Source organism: Dasypus novemcinctus, chromosome 14 (genome assembly GCF_030445035.2).
Source record: "Dasypus novemcinctus isolate mDasNov1 chromosome 14, mDasNov1.1.hap2, whole genome shotgun sequence".
Classification (NCBI taxonomy): Eukaryota; Metazoa; Chordata; class Mammalia; order Cingulata; family Dasypodidae; genus Dasypus; species Dasypus novemcinctus.
In genome coordinates, this window is record NC_080686.1 from 101,945,673 (window position 1) to 101,963,780 (window position 18,108).

The following is an 18,108-nucleotide window of genomic DNA, read 5'->3' on the forward strand; positions in this document are numbered from 1 at the left end:
GCGCGGGACCTGATTCCACACTTAGACTGTCCTCAGGCCAGTGAGGCCCTGACAGTAACTTACAACTCGGAAGAAGGTTTTCAACTTGCCAGAGGAGCTGGCAATATTCAGATCCTAATACTGCTGAGGAATTAAATTAGTTCATGTGCATGAAAAGGGCTGGCCCAGTGATGGGCCCCATGGCACTATCGTGGTCACATTCGTTCATTCATCCATACAGCTCGGGCGCTGTGTCAGGGAGCAAACAAGCCGTCCAATGACAAACTGCCTTAGAAATGACTGCTCGCACTGCCGCAGCGCTGCTCGGTGTGGAAAGCACATCCACCATCTCATTTTACACGCCCCCCACCAGGCGTCGATGCATCCCCATTTAGTCGATGAAGATACTGAGGCATGGGTTTTTTTTTTTAAAAAGGCATACGTAGAGCCATGCAGCAGGTAAATTAAAGGACCAGTCACTCCAGATTCTAGGATTGACTCTCACGATTCTAAGTCTCTAACTTTACGAATATTTTGTACAAATTCATAGTTTTGAGAAACGCATTTGACCAATGAGATCCTTGGTTGAGGTAAAATCAGAGCACCCATGATGCTCCCAAATACCTCTTTTCTAGATCTGACAAACCCCTATTAAACCTAAAATCCTCAGCTCAACTTCGGCAGGCTGCGTCGGCCACTTTGTCCACCCCGCACCTCCTCCCGCCGAGGTCTTACCCCACACCACAGGTGGCCCGGTCTTTGCAGAGCTCTCCTCCCTGCCTCGAGGAGCCCAAGGACACCGCCTGTGCCTCGTCTCCCAGACAGATGAGCGGGGGCACTGTGATGTTGTTGAATCCAGAGCATCACCGGAGCCCTTCTTGGTCCCTCAACCCCAAGGGGCTCACGCCCTGCAATTCTCCCATGAGGCTTAAACTCACAGGTGCATCTGCCACGCAGGAGCACCTTACGGTAAAAGTGTCTCACCAGGTCGGGGCACTTGCTACACACCTGCCCTCTTCTCAGGGCTCCACAGGTGTTAAGGCACCTTGTGCTCACCAGATACAAACATCACCACCATTCCACAAAGAGGGAAACTGGGGCACAGAAACGCTAAGCACCTGCCTGAAGGAAGTGGAGGAGCGGAGGTGGGAACCAAGCAGCACAGGTGCGTGTGGATGCTCACACCCCCGGCCCCTCCTCGGGGCACAACTCGGCGGTCACAGATGCACTCCATCTTGCGCCTAGAAAGGGTGTGTGGCCGTGGGCCTCCCCGCGCCCCATCTTACCAGGTCCCCTACGGAATCCTGCAGCGTAGAGTGTTTATCCCCATGTCACAGTAAGGAAACCAAGGCCCAGAGAAAGCACGCACCCTGGGCGGGACAGCCGAGCTAGGAAGCACTGAGCTCCGGCCATGGTCCTCTGTCTACTCAGCTGCGCCAACGCGCACGGCGCCGGCTCCTCCCTGCTCCCTCTGCCAGCAGCCCATCTGGGTCCCACTGGAAACATGCGCTCTGGCTCATCCCCCTGGTAATTACATTTCTCCTCCTTCTCACTCCAGGCCTTTCTGTTTGCAGGGAGGATAAGGGTCCAGGCATTGCTCATGGCACCCAACAGTGGACACGCTTGCTCGTGGCACTCAACAGTGTAGCTGCTTGCTCACGGCACCCAACAGCGGAGCTGCTTGCTCACAGCACCTAACAGTGGTGAGGCGCTTACACTCGGCACCCAGCAGAGGAGGTGCTTGCACACGGCACCCAGCAGCGAAGGTGCATGGAAGGCGGGGTTCTCTGCTCGCTCCCCTGTCCTCCAGGACTTGAGGCCTATTTGAGGCAGGGATCTGGGTCCCCCTGGGTGCAGAGCCTGCCTTGCATCCACACATCCTCTGGTCCTCAAGGAGCCCCTTCAGTCTCTGTGCCTCTTAGGGTTCAAAGCCACCACCTTTCCCACAAAATGCTCGGAGCTCCAAACTCCTGTTCCAAGCACCCCACACCTCTATCTTTCCCAGGGTGGTCTCTCTGCCAGGACGTCGGGCACAGGAGAGACCCAGCATGGGGTGCTTACGCTGCAGACTCCTGAGCCAGACTGAGTCCAACTTCTTGCTCTGCCACTTACTAGCTGTGTGATCTCGTGGAAGTTACTCAACCTCTCTGTGCTTCCATTTCTCATTGGTAAATCAGGACAGTGATAGAACTGGCTGGTAGGGTTTGGAGAACATGCCAGGAGCTATTTTATGTAATGTTTGGTGCAGGTGCAGCCCCTGGCCTGAACTCTGCTGATATAATTGGAGGGCAGGGCTCTGGGTGGCATAGCAGGTGGCTGGCAGCCATGGGGCTGTCCCTTGCCATGCATGAGTGGAGATTTTAAAGCTACACACATATTCCCAATCACACCTACTATTATACAGAGACGCCCCATAAATAGTACATGGAGACGCCCCATAAATATTACGTGGAGGTGCCCCATAAATATCCAGTGGCGGCCCAAGGGTGCATGAGTGCCCTGAGTTGTTAAGAGCCTTCTCTTCATCAGAAAAGCCCATAAAATCCAGGCGAGGGCATCAGGCTGTCAGGGAAATAACCTGCAACATGCTCTAGTGTGTTAAAAAGAAGTCATTATTTGGCAAACTCCAGTTGTTTATTTTTGGGAATAAATGCCATGTGGGAGGGCCTCAGAATTGATGGGGACAAACTAGGCAAGCACAACATGGCTCTGGGGACCTCCGGCCTGCAGGGCCAAGCCCTCCTCCTGCATGGGGCACTTCCAGCCTCACCTGTGCCCGTGGCCACTGCCCCACCTCTGACAACTGCCTGTGAGCACTCACTGTTCCCCCAGGGCCGCTTCCCTTCCTCTCCTGTGCCTTCCAAGGATGCACTGAGTGCACGGAGCCCCCAGACACACAGCGGGGATGCTTCGGATGGACAGAGGGAGACACAGAGTCGGGGATGGAGTTCTGCGCCACAAGCCAAGGATCGCCGTGGCCCACCAGGAGCCGGGGAGAGGCACAGACAGCTTTTCTCCCTTTAGAGGTAGCCTGGGCCTGCTGACACCTTCATTCAGTCTCCAGCTTTCAGAACTGCCAGGTGACACCCCGTTGTTCCAGCCACCTGGTCGGCACTGCTCTGCCCGCAGCCCTGGTGCACAAAGACGGGGCGACGGGGCCGGGAGTACTCCTGCCTCCAGGAACCGAGCAGGCACATCCCAGGATGCTCACTCCCGGGCTCCCCGGCATCCCCGACACACTTCTCCACTTAGACTAACTTGTTAGATTCTGGCAATTTCCTCCCAGTTTACAGAAGAGGAAACTGAGGCCCAGGAGAGGGGAGGAGGTGCCCCAGTCCACCTGGTCCACCTGGCAACTGAGAGGCCAGCCAGGGGCAATCTGCAGAGCGTGCAGGCAGAAGCCCAGTGGCGAGGTGAGGGGCTCGGTGGGCCTCACTCACCCCCGGGGGTCCCGGAGCAGTGACTGTCATTACTGCGGCCCCCACCCCTTCAAGGAGCCTGGGAGGCACTTTCTCCTAATTAGGCCTCATGACATTTTAATACCGCAGATGGGCTGGACATCTGCTCATAGACTGTAAGCTTATCTGTGCTGGATCCTTAAAGTGGGTACGATTTGGGGGCCCCCGAGTATCCCGGTGCGCTCCAGGGGGAGCCCATGCTCCCGAGGGAAGCGGCCGGGCCTGGACCAGCCGGGGCTTGGGGCCAGCCCACCGGGGTCTGTGGACTGGAGGTTCGATCCCCACGGGCAAGGGTGCCCGGCCAGGGGCCAGGCTCCTCATCTGGCCACGCACAGGACGGCGACACCCCAGGGTTCTGCAGGCCGACCTCCCGCGGGGAGAGAAGGGGTACAGCAGCCCCGGGTCAGTGCCCTGCTCCCCACAGGACCCACCTGGTGCCTGCATTCATTCTAGAAAGAGGAGCTCGGTGTGGCCAGGAAACAGGCTCTGCGCTGTAGAGCAGACAAGAGGAGACCAGGGGCAAAGCGGAAATCCAAGGGGCACAAATGGCCCCTCTCTGGCATGGACTTAGGCCTGAGGCCGTGGAGCAGCAGCCAGGACCACAGCTCCCCGCAGCCAGCCCGGCACGATGGCCCCAGCCCAGAGGCCCAGGGTGGTCAGCTCTGTGCACAGCCACGACCTGCTCCCCTGCCCTGAGAGCCGCCCACCATGGCCTGCCTCGGGCCGGCTGGGGAGCCTGGACCATCGGTACCCTGGCATGCTGCTGCCCTGCATCCCCACAGCTGCCGCCTCGGGCTGGGGGGCTGGGTTGAGTCCCCGAGGCCCACTGAGGCAGGGAGGGGGCCTACAGCTCCCCCGGGTGAGTCCTGACGAGCTGTAGCCTTCGAATGCACGCACACTGCTTCCAAAGCATCCTGAAGACACGGCAAATGGCAGCTCCCGTGGCAGGGTGGAGAATATCGGATTTGGAGTCAGAATATCCTGGGTGAAAGTCCCACCTGTGCAACCTGGAGCTAGAAAGCTAATACACCTAGCTCATAGGAACAATCCCTCATCCATTTATTTCACTCTTTTTTCAAAACACACGCAAGCATACGAAATAAGCAAGTTGCAAAAGATAGTCTATTTGTGTAAAACTATATTCTGTGCACATGCTAGGAGGCATATTGACAATATGTTAAGAGAGACAAGATGCTATCATCAGTGATCTCTCTAGATGTGGGATTGGCAGGAACATGTGAGAAGGGGGCTTGCTTTTCACTTGGAAACATTCTGTTCTGGAGGATTCTTTTTTGCATTCACATGTGTGACCTTCATGGCAATATAAAGAGGCTTAGGAACAAAAGCAGCCACGGAGAGGACTCTAGATTAAGGTGGGCTGCTGGCCTTCCTTTTCGCACAGGATCAGGTGCGCCAGCCTCCCCCACCTCCCAAGGCACACTTAGGTAAGGGAAGGCAGGGCAGGGACAGGCAGGGGTGCTGCTCAAAACATCCACCCACCGCCCGGAGCTGGTGCCGACATCAGAACCGCCTGAAGCTGGAGCAGAGCCCTAGGGTGGGGCTCCTCCAGGGCCCTGCCGGGCCAGGGGGCACCCAGGTAAGTTCCAGATTGGGAGGAGTGGCTCCCGGAAGAGTCTGGGGTGGGCGGAAGGCACTAGGGGGCTCAGGGCATGGCCCTCCGCCAGCGGCTGAGGCATATCGCCATTCTAAGAACCCAGGGCTGCACGAGGCGAAGCTCCAATGTCCCATGTGGTCACAAGGAACGAAGCAGTCTTAAGGCAAAACTCACCGGCACGCCCCTCAGTCCTTGGGGACCCTGCGGCCCTGGGGGTCCAGCGTCACCCTGGAACAAACAGAGAGGGGTCCCGCAGTTACGACTCTGCCACGCGACAAGGCAGCATTTCAGTGTGTGGACTCAGCTTTGCCGAGTTACAAATCGACTGTCCAGAACGGTTCATCGCTAACAGGCAATTACTCCAAATCAGGACAAACACAGTCCCCTTCCAGGACTAAAGGCGTGCGAACCTTGATTTGTGTAAATCCTGCTTGGACAGCGCCCTGCTGGTCCCGCAGGGATCTGAGGCGGCTCCAGCAGGGATGAGAAATGACCACAGAAGAGGAGCTCAGGAAATCCTTTTCTGACTGGCCAAGCAGGGACCTGGAGCCCTTCTCTCCCCAGTCACCAGAGTAAGACAATTGCCCTCCCCGTGCACAGCACCTCCCAGGCTGCAAAGTGGTGAGGGGAGGGGGTCCCGGCCTCAGCCCACCGAGGCGTCCAAGCAGTGGCATGAGATGGGCATAATTCTACCATGGGATAGACAGACGCACAGAAGCTCGGCGCGCTTCCCAGCGCAGCAGAGGGCAAGACTAGACGAACGTGCCGGAAGGCCGGATGGAGGGAAGACAGGGCTGGGCACGGGGTCTCACCCGGCTCCTGCCCACCCCGACGCACGGCTCCCTCCTGGCTGCTCGTCTCCTTTCTGGAGGTGCTGAAGGGATGCAGGCCGCAGCAGGGGACCCCAGCCCTGCCCAGCGTGGGACGCGCCTGCCCTATGCCTGGGGACGCCACAGGCTCAGTTCTCTTAGCAAAGGGGCGTTGGCTGCTAAGGAAGAGCAGATGAAGCCGAAGGGGCTTTGAACACCTCTCTGAGAGCAGGGGATCGAAAAGGCCCGTGCATACTAGGAGCTCACGGGAAGAATAAACATCCCCGGTGGTTCGAGCAGGTCCTGAAGGAGGCCCGGGGCTGGTACCAGGCCGTCGAGACCTTGGGCTCCGTGCCCCTGCCCTGCCCAGCACCCACCCCAGCGGTCGAGCCTAGGCCACGGGTGGCCCTGCGCCTGGCTCCCCGGAATCAGGACCTCATATGGGGCTGGCCGGTTGCCGTGGGGACGCGGGGCCGGCAGATCCAGCGCCAGGCCGGCTCCTTCTGCTATCTTCTCCGTGTGACCAGGAGCAAGTGCCTTGACCTCTGGGGGTTGCCGTTTTCCCGTCACTGTGACTCGCCCTGGGCCCAGATCCCAAGACCAAATGCAAGTGCAGGTCGTGTGGCCAGATCCGGAGCGCTCCCGGCCGGTGGCGGTGGTGGAGGAGCTGGGCCCAGGGCGGCTTGACACCGCAGGAGGTGGAGGAGGAAAACCCGGAAGGGTCCCTGAGCGGCAGCTCCGTCTAGTTAAGCCTGGATCCCTCGGCCCATCGTGGGTGCCAAGAGTCCAATGACGACTGACGCAGAAACCACCCCCAGTGGTCCCGTGCAGGCACCGGGGGCGGCTGGAGGCCCGACGCTGCGCTTCCTGCGGACGCCGGCAGCCGAGGCCAGGATGCTGATCTGAACGGCGCCCGGGCCAGCCACTTGGCACCACCACCCTCAGTGCCACAGCCTCCGGGGTCTCGCTGAGCTGCAGGGAAGCCCACTTCCGCTAGCCCCACTGCCCACGGGCCCAGCCAGGCACCCCAGGACACCCCCACTTACATCTTTTCCCGGTGACCCTTCCCGGCCAGGGGGACCCATGGCCCCAGGTTCTCCCTAGACGGGGAAGCAGAGAAAAAGAGCCTGCTGTTAGGGCAGGGGCTGCAGACCCTGGCTGCCGCACGCGGGGGGCTCGGGGGGCCTGGGCTCTGGGGAGACCTGCCTGCCAGGGGGTGCCACGGGGAGGGCCAAGCAGCCTCCCCAGGGGGTGTGCTGGCTGCCAGCTGGGGCCGGGTGTGGGCTCGAGGCCAGCACAAGCATCCGGGACCCGGCTGTGCTCTCAGGGCGGCCGTGCAAAGAACAACCTGCTGGAATTCTGCCCCGCGGCGCCCACCCCACCGTCCCCTTCTGGGCGTTGGCTTTCGGTCATCAGGAGCGTGGCTAGGGGGCTAACGGGCTGATGCTGAGGCCCTTCCCTCTGGCACTCAGAGGATACAGACGAGGATGGGGAAGCAGGCTTCAGAGGCTTTGCCTCGGACTAGAACTCCTGGTTTTTGGCATACAAGGTCAGGACTTTGGGGCGATCACCCATGTCCGTGGGCCTCCGTTCCCTCCTCCCCTGATAAGAGCTTGTCCCAAGGGCCCAGGGTCAATGTGTCTAGCAGCAGCGACAACCCCTGCCTCCAGACTGATTTGGCTAAATCGGTCTTATCGTGTCTGAACCCCAGAAGAACCATCTAGAAGAATTAGACCAAGCACGGGCATGATGAGGCTAATTGTGCCTCGTGCTGGCCTCTCAGGTGCCACGTATCCGCTAGCCCGCTGCGCCCCGGCGTCCTCTCTCTAGAAGTTCCTGCGCGGCATCACCTGGGATGACCTCCAAGGAGGGGCGTCCACTTACTCGGGGACCAGGTACTCCAGAATCCCCCGGGTGTCCCTTGAAGCCCTGGAAGAAAGAATGAATTGGTTCCACCAAAGAGCAGTAGCTACGGCAGGGAAGGGCAAGCACCTGGGACGGTGGTCCTGCTGGCCCCCACCCCACTCTCTGGGGCCCACCTTGAGACCCTTCATTCGCCACTGAGTTGCAAAGTATTGTGCCCTCTCCGCGCCAGGCATGGTACCAGGTCCTTGATGACTGGCGGCACAGAACCTTCCTCCCGGCTCCCTCTGCAGGGTGGGCTGCCGTGGCCGCTCCCACAAGTGCCGGAGTTGAGCACCACCTCAGGGGTCCCCGGAGCTCCCTGCTCATCCTCACTCACACCCTGGGCTGGGCCCGCCTCTGCCTGGCTCCTCTGGGGTGGCCTAGTGGTCCCTTGGCTGGACGACATCGCCCTCACTTGGAGCTAAGTCCTTGGGCTTTCTCCGTTTCTGTGGCCACGGCTGGTCCCACCCAACACCCCTCCCAGCTCCCAGCTGAGCAATGGGTTGGTCCCAGCAAATGGGGCTCTCCTCACTAGAAAGGAGGCCCTTCTTATTCTGGGGACCCAGGGACCACCTTGCAGCCCCCGCTCCCCATGGAGGGTGGCATTCCCAGTGCCAGGCCCTCTCCTGGTACAATCGGGTGAAAGCAAGGGAACCTAGGAAAAACGTAAATTGATTTTTGTATTTTATTTCCTCCTTATTGAATACTTGCCACATGAGTTTTTTTTTTTTTTTTAAAGAAAAACAACATTGAAGAAATAGAACTTTCAATTTGGTCTGCTATTTCTTGCCAGATAATTGGATTTTGGGATTTTCATTATAAGTATATTTCTTTCCAAAAACCTATTGAGGAACTTTTGAAATTATGAAGGAGTAAAGTGTTTAGCAAGAAAATGCAACAATCCTAAAATACATTATTTGAGCTCATTTTTATAAGAAAATGGCATCTGTGTATGGTCATATGTAGAATGGCTAGAAGGGGATTTAGATATAAAGATGTGGGAATTCAAATATAGAAAAGAAGACTAGAATGATACACTAGACTGTTAACATTCTCTATTACCTCTGTCATAGAATCAAGTGTAACATTAGTTTCTTCTCTACACCATTAGTTTTCTCATTCTTTTTGTCATCATCATTATCATCATATTATTATTATTATGCAATGAGAATGGATTGCTTTTATAATTGGAGAAAAACTTTCATCTATGGGAAGTGTTCAAAACTAAAAATAAAGATTCATTTTTTGGGTTCTATGGTCCAGAGATAGATGATTAAAATTAGAGTAAGTAGGATAAAAACATAGAAAACCTAGAAAAACAGCATAGTGGTGATGGTGGTTGCAATTTTGAGAATTCATTTTTCAGCCGTGGCATGTGAAAGAACTGGATTTACTACATGGCAGCACCATGGCTCCAAGGAGAGGCCCTGGGAGCTGCACAGTCGGGCAGGACGTCACCTGTCAGGGGCTGACACCACCCTCAGTGGACGCCCAGCTTCATGCTACTACGGAGCACGCACGCGTTCGGCACTTACAGGTGGGCCTCGAGCCCCCTCCGGTCCTGGCAGCCCTGGCTCTCCTGCTTTGCCCTGAGAGTAAAGAAGAGAAGAAGAGTTGGAGCACAACGTTTTAGGATCTTTGTTTACTCAGCCGCCTGGGCTTCCTGTCACTCTATTTGTACAAGCCAATCTCCACCCATCCTGCCAGCCCTCTCCCTTGGCACCTGCATCTATTTTAGTGCATACAAATAAATACCATGTATGTGGGACCTATGATGTCCCTTGTTTGCCTGGGACCATTTGGTCACGCAGGGCTCCTCTCCCAAGCATTGCCCACAGGGTCCTTTTTCCTTCTTGGAAATGTTATGGTCTGGGTGAGGAATTATGTGGACACCAAAACACTTCAAGGCAGCACTTTACAGATGGGGACATTGAGGCTCAAAAGAGCTACACTTCTACCAAGTTGGGAAATGGCAAAAGACTCAGCTCAGTGCAGCCCCCAGGCAGGTGCTTTTCTCACTGGGGCAGCTGCACCTACCTGCACAGAGCCCTGGAACGTGTGCATCCTTCTCTCTGCCCCACCTTCTTCTAACTATGAAAAGATTACAGAGACACTTTGCCTAGTTAATATTCTTCACTGCCAGCACTTGGCACCGGTCAGGATAGAACCAAGTCAGGAACAAAATAGGTGAATGGATGACTCAACTATGCATCCATCTATACAATGGAGTACTGCTCAGTGATAAAAGCAAAGGAGCTGTCAAGCCACGTAAAGGTCTTATGTGCTTAGCGCTAAGTGAAAGGAGCCGGTCTGAAAGGGCTACTTACTGCCTGATTAGAAAAATGACATTTCAGAAAAGTTAAAACTAGAGGCAGTAAAAGGACCAGTGGATGCCAGCGGTTTGGAGTGGTGGGAATGTACAGGTGAAGCACAGGGGACTTTGGTGGCAGTTAAACTAATCTGAATGTCCCTGTAATAATGGATTCATGACATTATGCCTTGTCAAATCCCATAGCACTGAATGCACACTTTGGATGGATAATATGTATATAATTATTTCTCAATAGAATCTGCTAAACAATATTTACAAAACCCTTAACACTATGCTTTACAATATGGTTACTGAAAATGTGATTACAAAGCATCCAAACCTTACCTATTTTTAAAATATTTGTATCCTTTAAAAAAATGCAACAAGGTACAAATAAATATATGCAGATGGTAAAAAAGAAAGATAGAAAAACAAAGAGTGAATCTTAACATGGAGTTTAGTTAATAATAATGTATTAATATTGGCTAATCAACTGGAACAAATGTACAGGCTAATGCAAAATGTTAAAAATAAGGAAAACAGTCTTCAACAAATGGTGCTAGGAAAACTGGATCTCCATTTGAAATGAGTGAAGGGAGATCCCTGACTCCCACCTTATGTGAAAATAAACTCAAAATGGATCAAAGACTTAAATATAAGAGTCAGAAATTTAAAACTCTTAGAAGAAAACATAGGGAAGCACCTTTAGGACTTTTTGTTAAATAATGCTTTCTTAGACTTTGTACACAAAGAACAATCAACCAAAGAAAAAACAGATAAATGGAATCTCATCAAAATTAAAAATGTTTGCATCTCAAAGGACTTTTACCATGAAAGTAAACTGACAACCTACACAACAGAATAAAATATTGGGAAACCACATATCTGATAAGGATTTAATATCCACAATATATAAAGAAATCCTTCACCACAAAAACAAGTCAAACAACCCAATTAATAAATGGGCAAAAGACTTGAACAGACATAACTCCAAAGAAGATTTACCAATAGCCAAAAGGCGCATAGAAAGATGCTCAACATCATTAGCCATTATGGAAATGCAAATCAAAACCACAAGGAGATACCCTTTTGTACCCACTAGAATGGCCACTATTAAAAAATGGAAAATTGTAAGCATTGGAGAAGATGTATAGAATTAGGAACACTCATACCACATTGGAGGGAATGTAAAATGGTACAGCCTCTGGGGAAGACAGTTTGGCAGTTCCTCAGAAAATAAAGAAATTACCATATCACCCAGCAAACCCACTTCTAGGAATACATCCCCCCAAAAATTGAAAATAAGGACTCTAACAAACATTTGCATATAGATGTTCACAGAAGCCTTATTCACAATTACCAAAAAGGGGAAGCATCAACAGATAAATGGATAAACAAGATGTGCTGTATATACACAGTGGAGTATAATTCAGCCAGAAAGAAGGAATGAAGCCGTGCTACGTGTGACAACAGGGATGAACCTAGAAGATATCTTGTTGAGTGAAATAAGCCAGACGCAAAAGACAAGTACTGTATGACCTTGCTGACACGAGCTTACTAGAATAAGCAAACTCATAGAGTCAGAATCTAAAATACAGATGACTAGGGGACAGGGTGTGGATAGGGAATAGGGAGTTAAAGGCTAAAAAGGGGAAAGGGGTGTGTGGGAACGCAACTTGTTGCTCAATTTTTCTGCACACCTAAACTTCTCTAAAAAACAGTCTATTGATTGAAATATAGGAGAAACTGACGAGACTTTGGTGCTAAAGTCCAGGTAAATGGCTCGGGGGTTGGGGGGATCAGTTTACAGGGGAGCAGGAAAAAGTTGGCGAATGAAAAGTTGAGTGAAGGGGAGGCTGGGAGCGCATTCCCGCCTGCCTTCGTGGTAAAGGAGGACGTGCCCATGGCCCAACATGCTGCCCTACCCGTTCTAGTTCACAACCACAGAGGATGAGATGGGGCCCCTCAGTGGGGACATGGGAGGCAGAGGAGCACCCTCGGTTTGGAGGAAATGCTACAGAGAAGAAGATGGGACACGAAGGTTTGTTTGTTTCTCCTTCTTGACTGGGAAGGGCTGGCCCTGGGGCAGAGACCGCAGTTGTGCCCTGGCTCTTCCCAGTCCAGCTGCGTGATCTTGGGGTGACATCTGCCTTCTCCGGGTCTGTTTCTTGCCTTTAACTCTGAGACAATCTCCCTTGTTAGGTCTTTCATGGTCTAGGGTGTAAGTTCCTGGCCCCTGCCCCGTAGTGAAGGGTGTTGGCCATCTCCAGCAGCAAAGAACTCAGCAGGTATTCATGCATCCACCCAGCCAGCTGCAGGTCCAGCTGTCTGTCTGTTTCTGTCTGCCTCTGTTCATCTGTCTCTGTCCCTCACGTACTGGAGCTTGAGGCACAGGTTGAGGAGCAGCGTGACAACCTACCCCCTCCAGCAGACTCTGCCACTTCGCTATCCCATCCCCTTGCTCACCTGCGAGGGCACCTGCCCCTTTTCCTGGGCAGTTCCAGGACAGGCTGCAGGCTGTGTTAACCGCGAGACATCCCCTGGCCTTAGGGGACTATGACCCACAGGCATGGAGGCCCAAGTGTCCAGCAGCGAATGCCTCCACAGGCAACCCTCAATCAGAAGAGCTGGAAGGTGATGAGGGGCTGAGATGACCCTGGCGTGTTCCTCCTGGATTCTCAGTCCACAGGGGCCCCCGGGTGCTCCTGGAATACTCCACTCACCGGCCCACCCCTTAGCACTTTCCTATGTCCCTGCTCATTCCCTGCTCCTTGGTGCTTCCTGGGATAACCTCCTAATCACACTGCTCACACCCAAATCCCTGCTCCAGTCTGCACTTGGGGGATTCCTGATGCCACCCAGTCCTGCGCCAACTTCCTCCCAGAAGCTCTGAGTGATCTGATGTCAGGATGGCTGCACAAGGGGATTCCAGAGTAAACCAACGAGCAACGCGGGCTGAAGCCACCCCACGGGCGGGAGTCTGAGTCGGCGCCTTCTGGGAGAAGCAACCCCATCTTCTCAGGCACTGATGTGCTTCCCGGAACAGGGCTGGCCTTGTATCAGTAGAGGCTCTGTGTGCAGCACAGGCTGATACATAAATAGACTGAGGGGACACCAACACCGCCAGTCTGTCATTCAACATAACAAAAGCCTCCTGGGATCTCACACCTCCATATCGCTGGACTCCCTGCTGTGTGGGATAGGCCTCTGGGGTCAGCTTCCCTGGGGGTGAACCCTGGCTGCATCACTGAGCAGCTGTGTGATCTTGGCCCAGCTGCTAGACCTCCCTGAGCCTTTATTTCCTTAGGGGCAGAGCTGTAAAGCACAGCTCTTCCGGGGCCACATCAGGAAATGGAATGAAGCACCTGGCCAGTGTCCCCAGGAGCTGTCAGTCAGGGGGCATTTGCCCTTTGTCCCAACTTCCCAGGTTTTCACCCCAGCCAAGTGCCTTCTGCCCACCAGAGGCAGCTCTGCTGGGTGCAAGCCGGCAGCGGCCCAGCAGGAGCTTTCTCACTTTGCTCGCCTGCGAAAAGCTCTTTCTTTTCCTCTCAGCGGTGGATTTCGGTTTCAGCATCTGGCAAACGGTAAAATGATAAACAAGGTGCTTCTGGCAAGTTGCATAAGATTGAGAGTGAGTCATAATAGTTTATGAACAAACAAATTAAATGGAACATAAGCCTCACTGCAGAAACTTTTATGTAATTCCACTAAGTGTTTCTAAAGCATCCAGGGTTCTGACCACACCAGGAGTTCAAACTAGGGCAGTCGGAAAAAGTAACTTCCTAAAACAATTAATGGATAAGCCTGATGCATTTACTGAATCTTTCGCCTCACTTGATTCTCCACCAGCTCTGGCAAGTTGGCATTCTGATTCTCATTCTATTTAAAGAGAAACCGGAGCTCAGAGATGTTTTTGGATTCATCCCAGGTCACAAAGCCTGAAAGGAGCGGAACAAACATCTGAAGCCGGGTTTTTAAAAAAAAACTGGTGGTAGTAGTATGAGATAAGCATTGCAGTTAATCCTTATATTTTAAATTTAATTTTATGAAAAAGTAATACATACACATGGCTCTTAAATTTTTAAAAATAACAATAAAATAAAATACTGTGGAATACAAAGCTGTCTCTTCTTCCCTAAACTCCATCTGCTCAGAATCCTCCCCTACAGATGGCTGACTACTTTTCTTACTGTTTTGTGGCATCTCCCAGACTTCCTTTTCATAAACCCCAGAGAAGACAGATAGCCCCATCTTTATATGAATTAGGGCCGACACTGCCCTCTACTTTGCACCTTCACTTTTGTCTTAAGGTCAGAGCTTAGAGGAATCCAAGCCGGCACCAAAGAACATTTGCCTTCTTTTTCACAGCTGCTCAGCCCCCACGGGTGGATAGACCCTCTAACTCCTCAACCAAAGAATCAGGACTCGAAAGCCAGGAAGACACACCCCACCTTCTCCTCGATGTTGTGGCTGTAAAAGGGGTTTGTGCAGAGACACACAGTGCTAGAAACTAACGTGTCACTGTCCTTACCACGCCCCGGTCTGCGGGCAAGGAGGACGGGCCACCCCAAGTGTGGACGACTCTGAAACCACAGAGAGGGTCTTGAGAAACCCCTGTGCACTCCCAACCAACAGCTGCTGGTGCCAAAGGGACCTCGTGACGCTCATTCGGGCTCACGTGTGTCCCAGGGCAGCACACAGCCAAGCACCGCTCGTGCCGGTGTTGACAGGGGCACGCTCACCGCACGCAGCGCTCACAGACGAGCCCAGGCTTCCAGCGGGGTGAGGGTCCTTCCAGACACCAGAGGGCGGTCAGGGGTGTGCAGCTGCCCCCAACGTGCCTCCCACACCAACTGGACCGAGATGGCGGGACCAGTGCTACAGACTGAATGGTGTCCCACAAAAGGATATGTGGAAGCCCTAAGTCCTGTTACCTGCGGATGTGACTTGCCAAGAGGGCCCCTGCCACCAAGGTACTTAAATGAAGATGAGGTCATACGGGAGTAAGGCGGGCCCTGGCATCCTTAAAAGACGGGCAGGCACAGGCAGGAGAACGCCAGGTGCCGATGGAGGCAGAGGCTGCAGGTGAGGGGCCGCAAGCCAAGGATTCCCACCAAACACCGGAAGCCGGGAGGCCGGCACGGAAGAGACCCCTCCCTTGAGACGCCGCGGTGGGGCACGGCCCTGCGACACGGTGCTTTCAGATATCCCCACCCTAGCACTCCAAGACCACCCATTCCCGTTGCTCTAAGCCACCCAGTTGGCGGCACTTTGTCCCGCGGGCACAGAAAACTAAGACAGGCAGTGACAACAAACGCAGCCCCCTGCGCCCCGGCCTCGGGCTCCAGCGCTGCCACCCGTCCCCCAAGACTCCCTTCACCTCTCGGGGTGACACAGGGCAGAAAGGTTTGCCTTAGAGGGTGGCTGGGAGAAGTGAATGAAAACTCTCACTGCTGGTTCCAGTAACTCCTCCGCGTGGAAGAGCTGTTAGGGGAAATTGCTGTTTGGGTTTGGAAAATGACCAGCCATCTAGAGCCCCTTACTGGCTCTCCTGGGGATCCAGGTTTTCCGGCTCTGCCCTCCTTGCCTTCTTCTCCCTGCAAGAGAAAGGCAGACTGGTTACCAGACCCACGGGGGTGAGAGAGGGGAGACCGATGCCACCCCGCGGGCTGACCGAGCACACAGCCCCTCCACGGTCAGCAGCTGAGGGGTGCTCCAGCAGGCAGGACGTTAGCCTGCCTTCCCACTTCCTTCCAACACCAGGATTCTGGCTGTGGCTCTCTGGGGTGCCCAGCACATAGTGGGAATGCAAAACATTGCACTGGGATTATTTAATAGGATATTGCTAAGTCCCCGGCAGCCCCGACCAGCCACGTTCCATGATGTCGTTCTTCACTCAGTCTGGGCTCATGTCAGGGCCTCGGGGACTCAAGGTGCTGAGAAGGCGGTGAAGGACGAGGTGCTGTGGAGGGGATAAGGGCCTCAAATAGCCGCGGAGAGCACTCAGCACCCGAGGGGCTCGGGAAGTGACGCAGGCGCTACGGGGGGTTACAGGAGGCCGTGGGTGTTTCATGTTTCCTTCCGTTAACTCCCCCCACCCACTGCCAGCCAGCCCTCTCTTCCAGACAGGGAGCTACCACCCTCACGTTTATCCAGGACAGAATGGTTCCTCCAGGATTCTAAAGAGGAGGAGCCAAGTTTAGTGCGACGGCTCTGCCAGGTTCCTGTCCTGGGCCCACCCGTCCTGGTGAAAGGGTGCAGAGGGGAAACCGAGTGATAGCAAGCAAGGCTGGAGGCCTGCGGGCTGCTCCTGGGCATGTAGGTAGCAAGTTGTTGACCTCTCTGAGCCTCTGAGCCGCATCCCCTAACTGGATTTCATAAGCCTGCCTTCGTTTAGCGTCCACGCCTCTGCAGAGCTGGACGACGCTGGCCTCAGGAAAGGACGAGGCTGCTCCTGAAACCACACACAGTTCCTGGTTGAAGCCTTTGCCAGCTGTGCCGTGGCACCCGCGGGGAGCCCTCGTGGCTAGCACGTGCATGGTGAGCCCTCGCAGCTGGCGTCTGCGTGTGGCAAGCCCTCGTGGCTAGCACTTGCGTGGTGAGCCCTCGTGGCCAGCATCTACACGTGGCAAGCCCTTGCGCCTAGCATCTGTGTGTGGTAGCCCTCGTGGCCAGCATCCATGCGTGGCGAGCCTTCGTGGCCGGCGTCGGCACACGGCGAGCCCTTGTGGCTAGCACGTGCGTATGGCGGGCTCTCGTGTCAGCACCTGCGCGTGGTGAGCCCTCGTGGCTAGCACGTGCGTATGGTGGGCCCTCACGTCAGCACCTGCGCGTGGTGAGTCCTCGTGGCTAGCAGCGGCACGCACTGACCGCCCGGCTGCTGTGCAGAAGCTCGACCTGCGCCTGTAACCTTCTGTGGATGCTGCACCCAGCATAAACACGACAATGTCAAAAGCCCTAGCTGGGCCGGCTGCGAGGCCGGGTTGTACTGATCCTCCTTTCAGTTAAAAGTTTAACCCAAGCAGGGAGGCAGGAGCGAGGAGGGGCGAAGAGAGCCATGTCGAGTAAAGACAAAACAGGTGATCGCTGAGACCGGCCTGGATGGAGCCTGCAAGCTCAGGCTGAGGAGGGAACCCGGGGGCAGGGACCCAGGTGGGGAGGACAGCCAGAGGGGGATCCTGGGGGAGCGAAGACCCAGGGGGGAGGGGCAGGGACCTGGGGGAAGGGCAGGGGACCCGGGAGGAGGGGTGGTAAGGGGGGGAGGATGAGAGGGAACCTGGAGGGATGGGGACCCGGGGGTGGGGACCAGGGGGGTAGGGGCGTCAGCTCGTGCAAGAAGTGTGGAGAAGATGTTCTGGGCAGTCAGAGCTGCATGTGCAAAGGTCCTGTGGCCTGGGAGAAACCAAGTGTGATGAGAGAGAATGCAGTGCATTCCAGGAACCAAAAGGGAGCCACCGGGGCTGGAGCCAAAGGCAGCAGGTGGGGGGTGGGGGTGAGTGAGCAGAGCCCAGGCCAGCCCTTGAGCAACCCACAGACTTGGCCTTAGAAGAGAAAGCGGTGCATGGGTTAGCAGGGCTTGTCACTGATACACGGAGGAGCTCAGCCATACTGAGGAGTATAGTAAACGGGAAGTTATAAAACCAGCTTGGGGAAGGCAATCCTGTGGTGTGTATCAAGAACCTTGGATATTATTATACCCTGACAAGTAAACCCCACTTTGGGGGATCACCATATAGATACACATGCAAACTTTTTCACCTGCAGTTTTCTAAAAATAAATATAAGATTTACGAGGGAACAGAAGAATTGTATGTATTATGGTGAAGTTGTTGGACACTTCACCACAATACACTTCTGTTTGTAAAATGTAGGCATTTATACAAGTTGCTATATGTAAAGTTTATGAACTGTTAACTCCAGCATGGAAAATGGAAGATGTTTATACTATGGCCAACAGTTAAAACTATCAATAGATAGGTGTGTAAGTAGCCAGGTAGGTCAATGGATATAGAGCTAGATGATAAACTGACA

General features: G+C 54.2%; 1 protein-coding gene across 1 annotated transcript in view; it reads right to left on the bottom strand.

The window, feature by feature from the left end:
- COL22A1 (collagen type XXII alpha 1 chain) overlaps nt 1-18,108 on the bottom strand; it is a 246,506-nt gene that overhangs the window by 14,703 nt on the left and 213,695 nt on the right. Inside the window, exons 50-54 of the mRNA XM_058276085.2 lie at nt 15,621-15,674; nt 9,302-9,355; nt 7,746-7,790; nt 6,908-6,961; nt 5,227-5,280 (exon numbers count right to left, since the gene is read on the bottom strand). Coding sequence (XP_058132068.1) covers nt 5,227-5,280; nt 6,908-6,961; nt 7,746-7,790; nt 9,302-9,355; nt 15,621-15,674 — 261 coding nt within the window. The remainder of the gene's footprint in view (nt 1-5,226; nt 5,281-6,907; nt 6,962-7,745; nt 7,791-9,301; nt 9,356-15,620; nt 15,675-18,108) is intronic.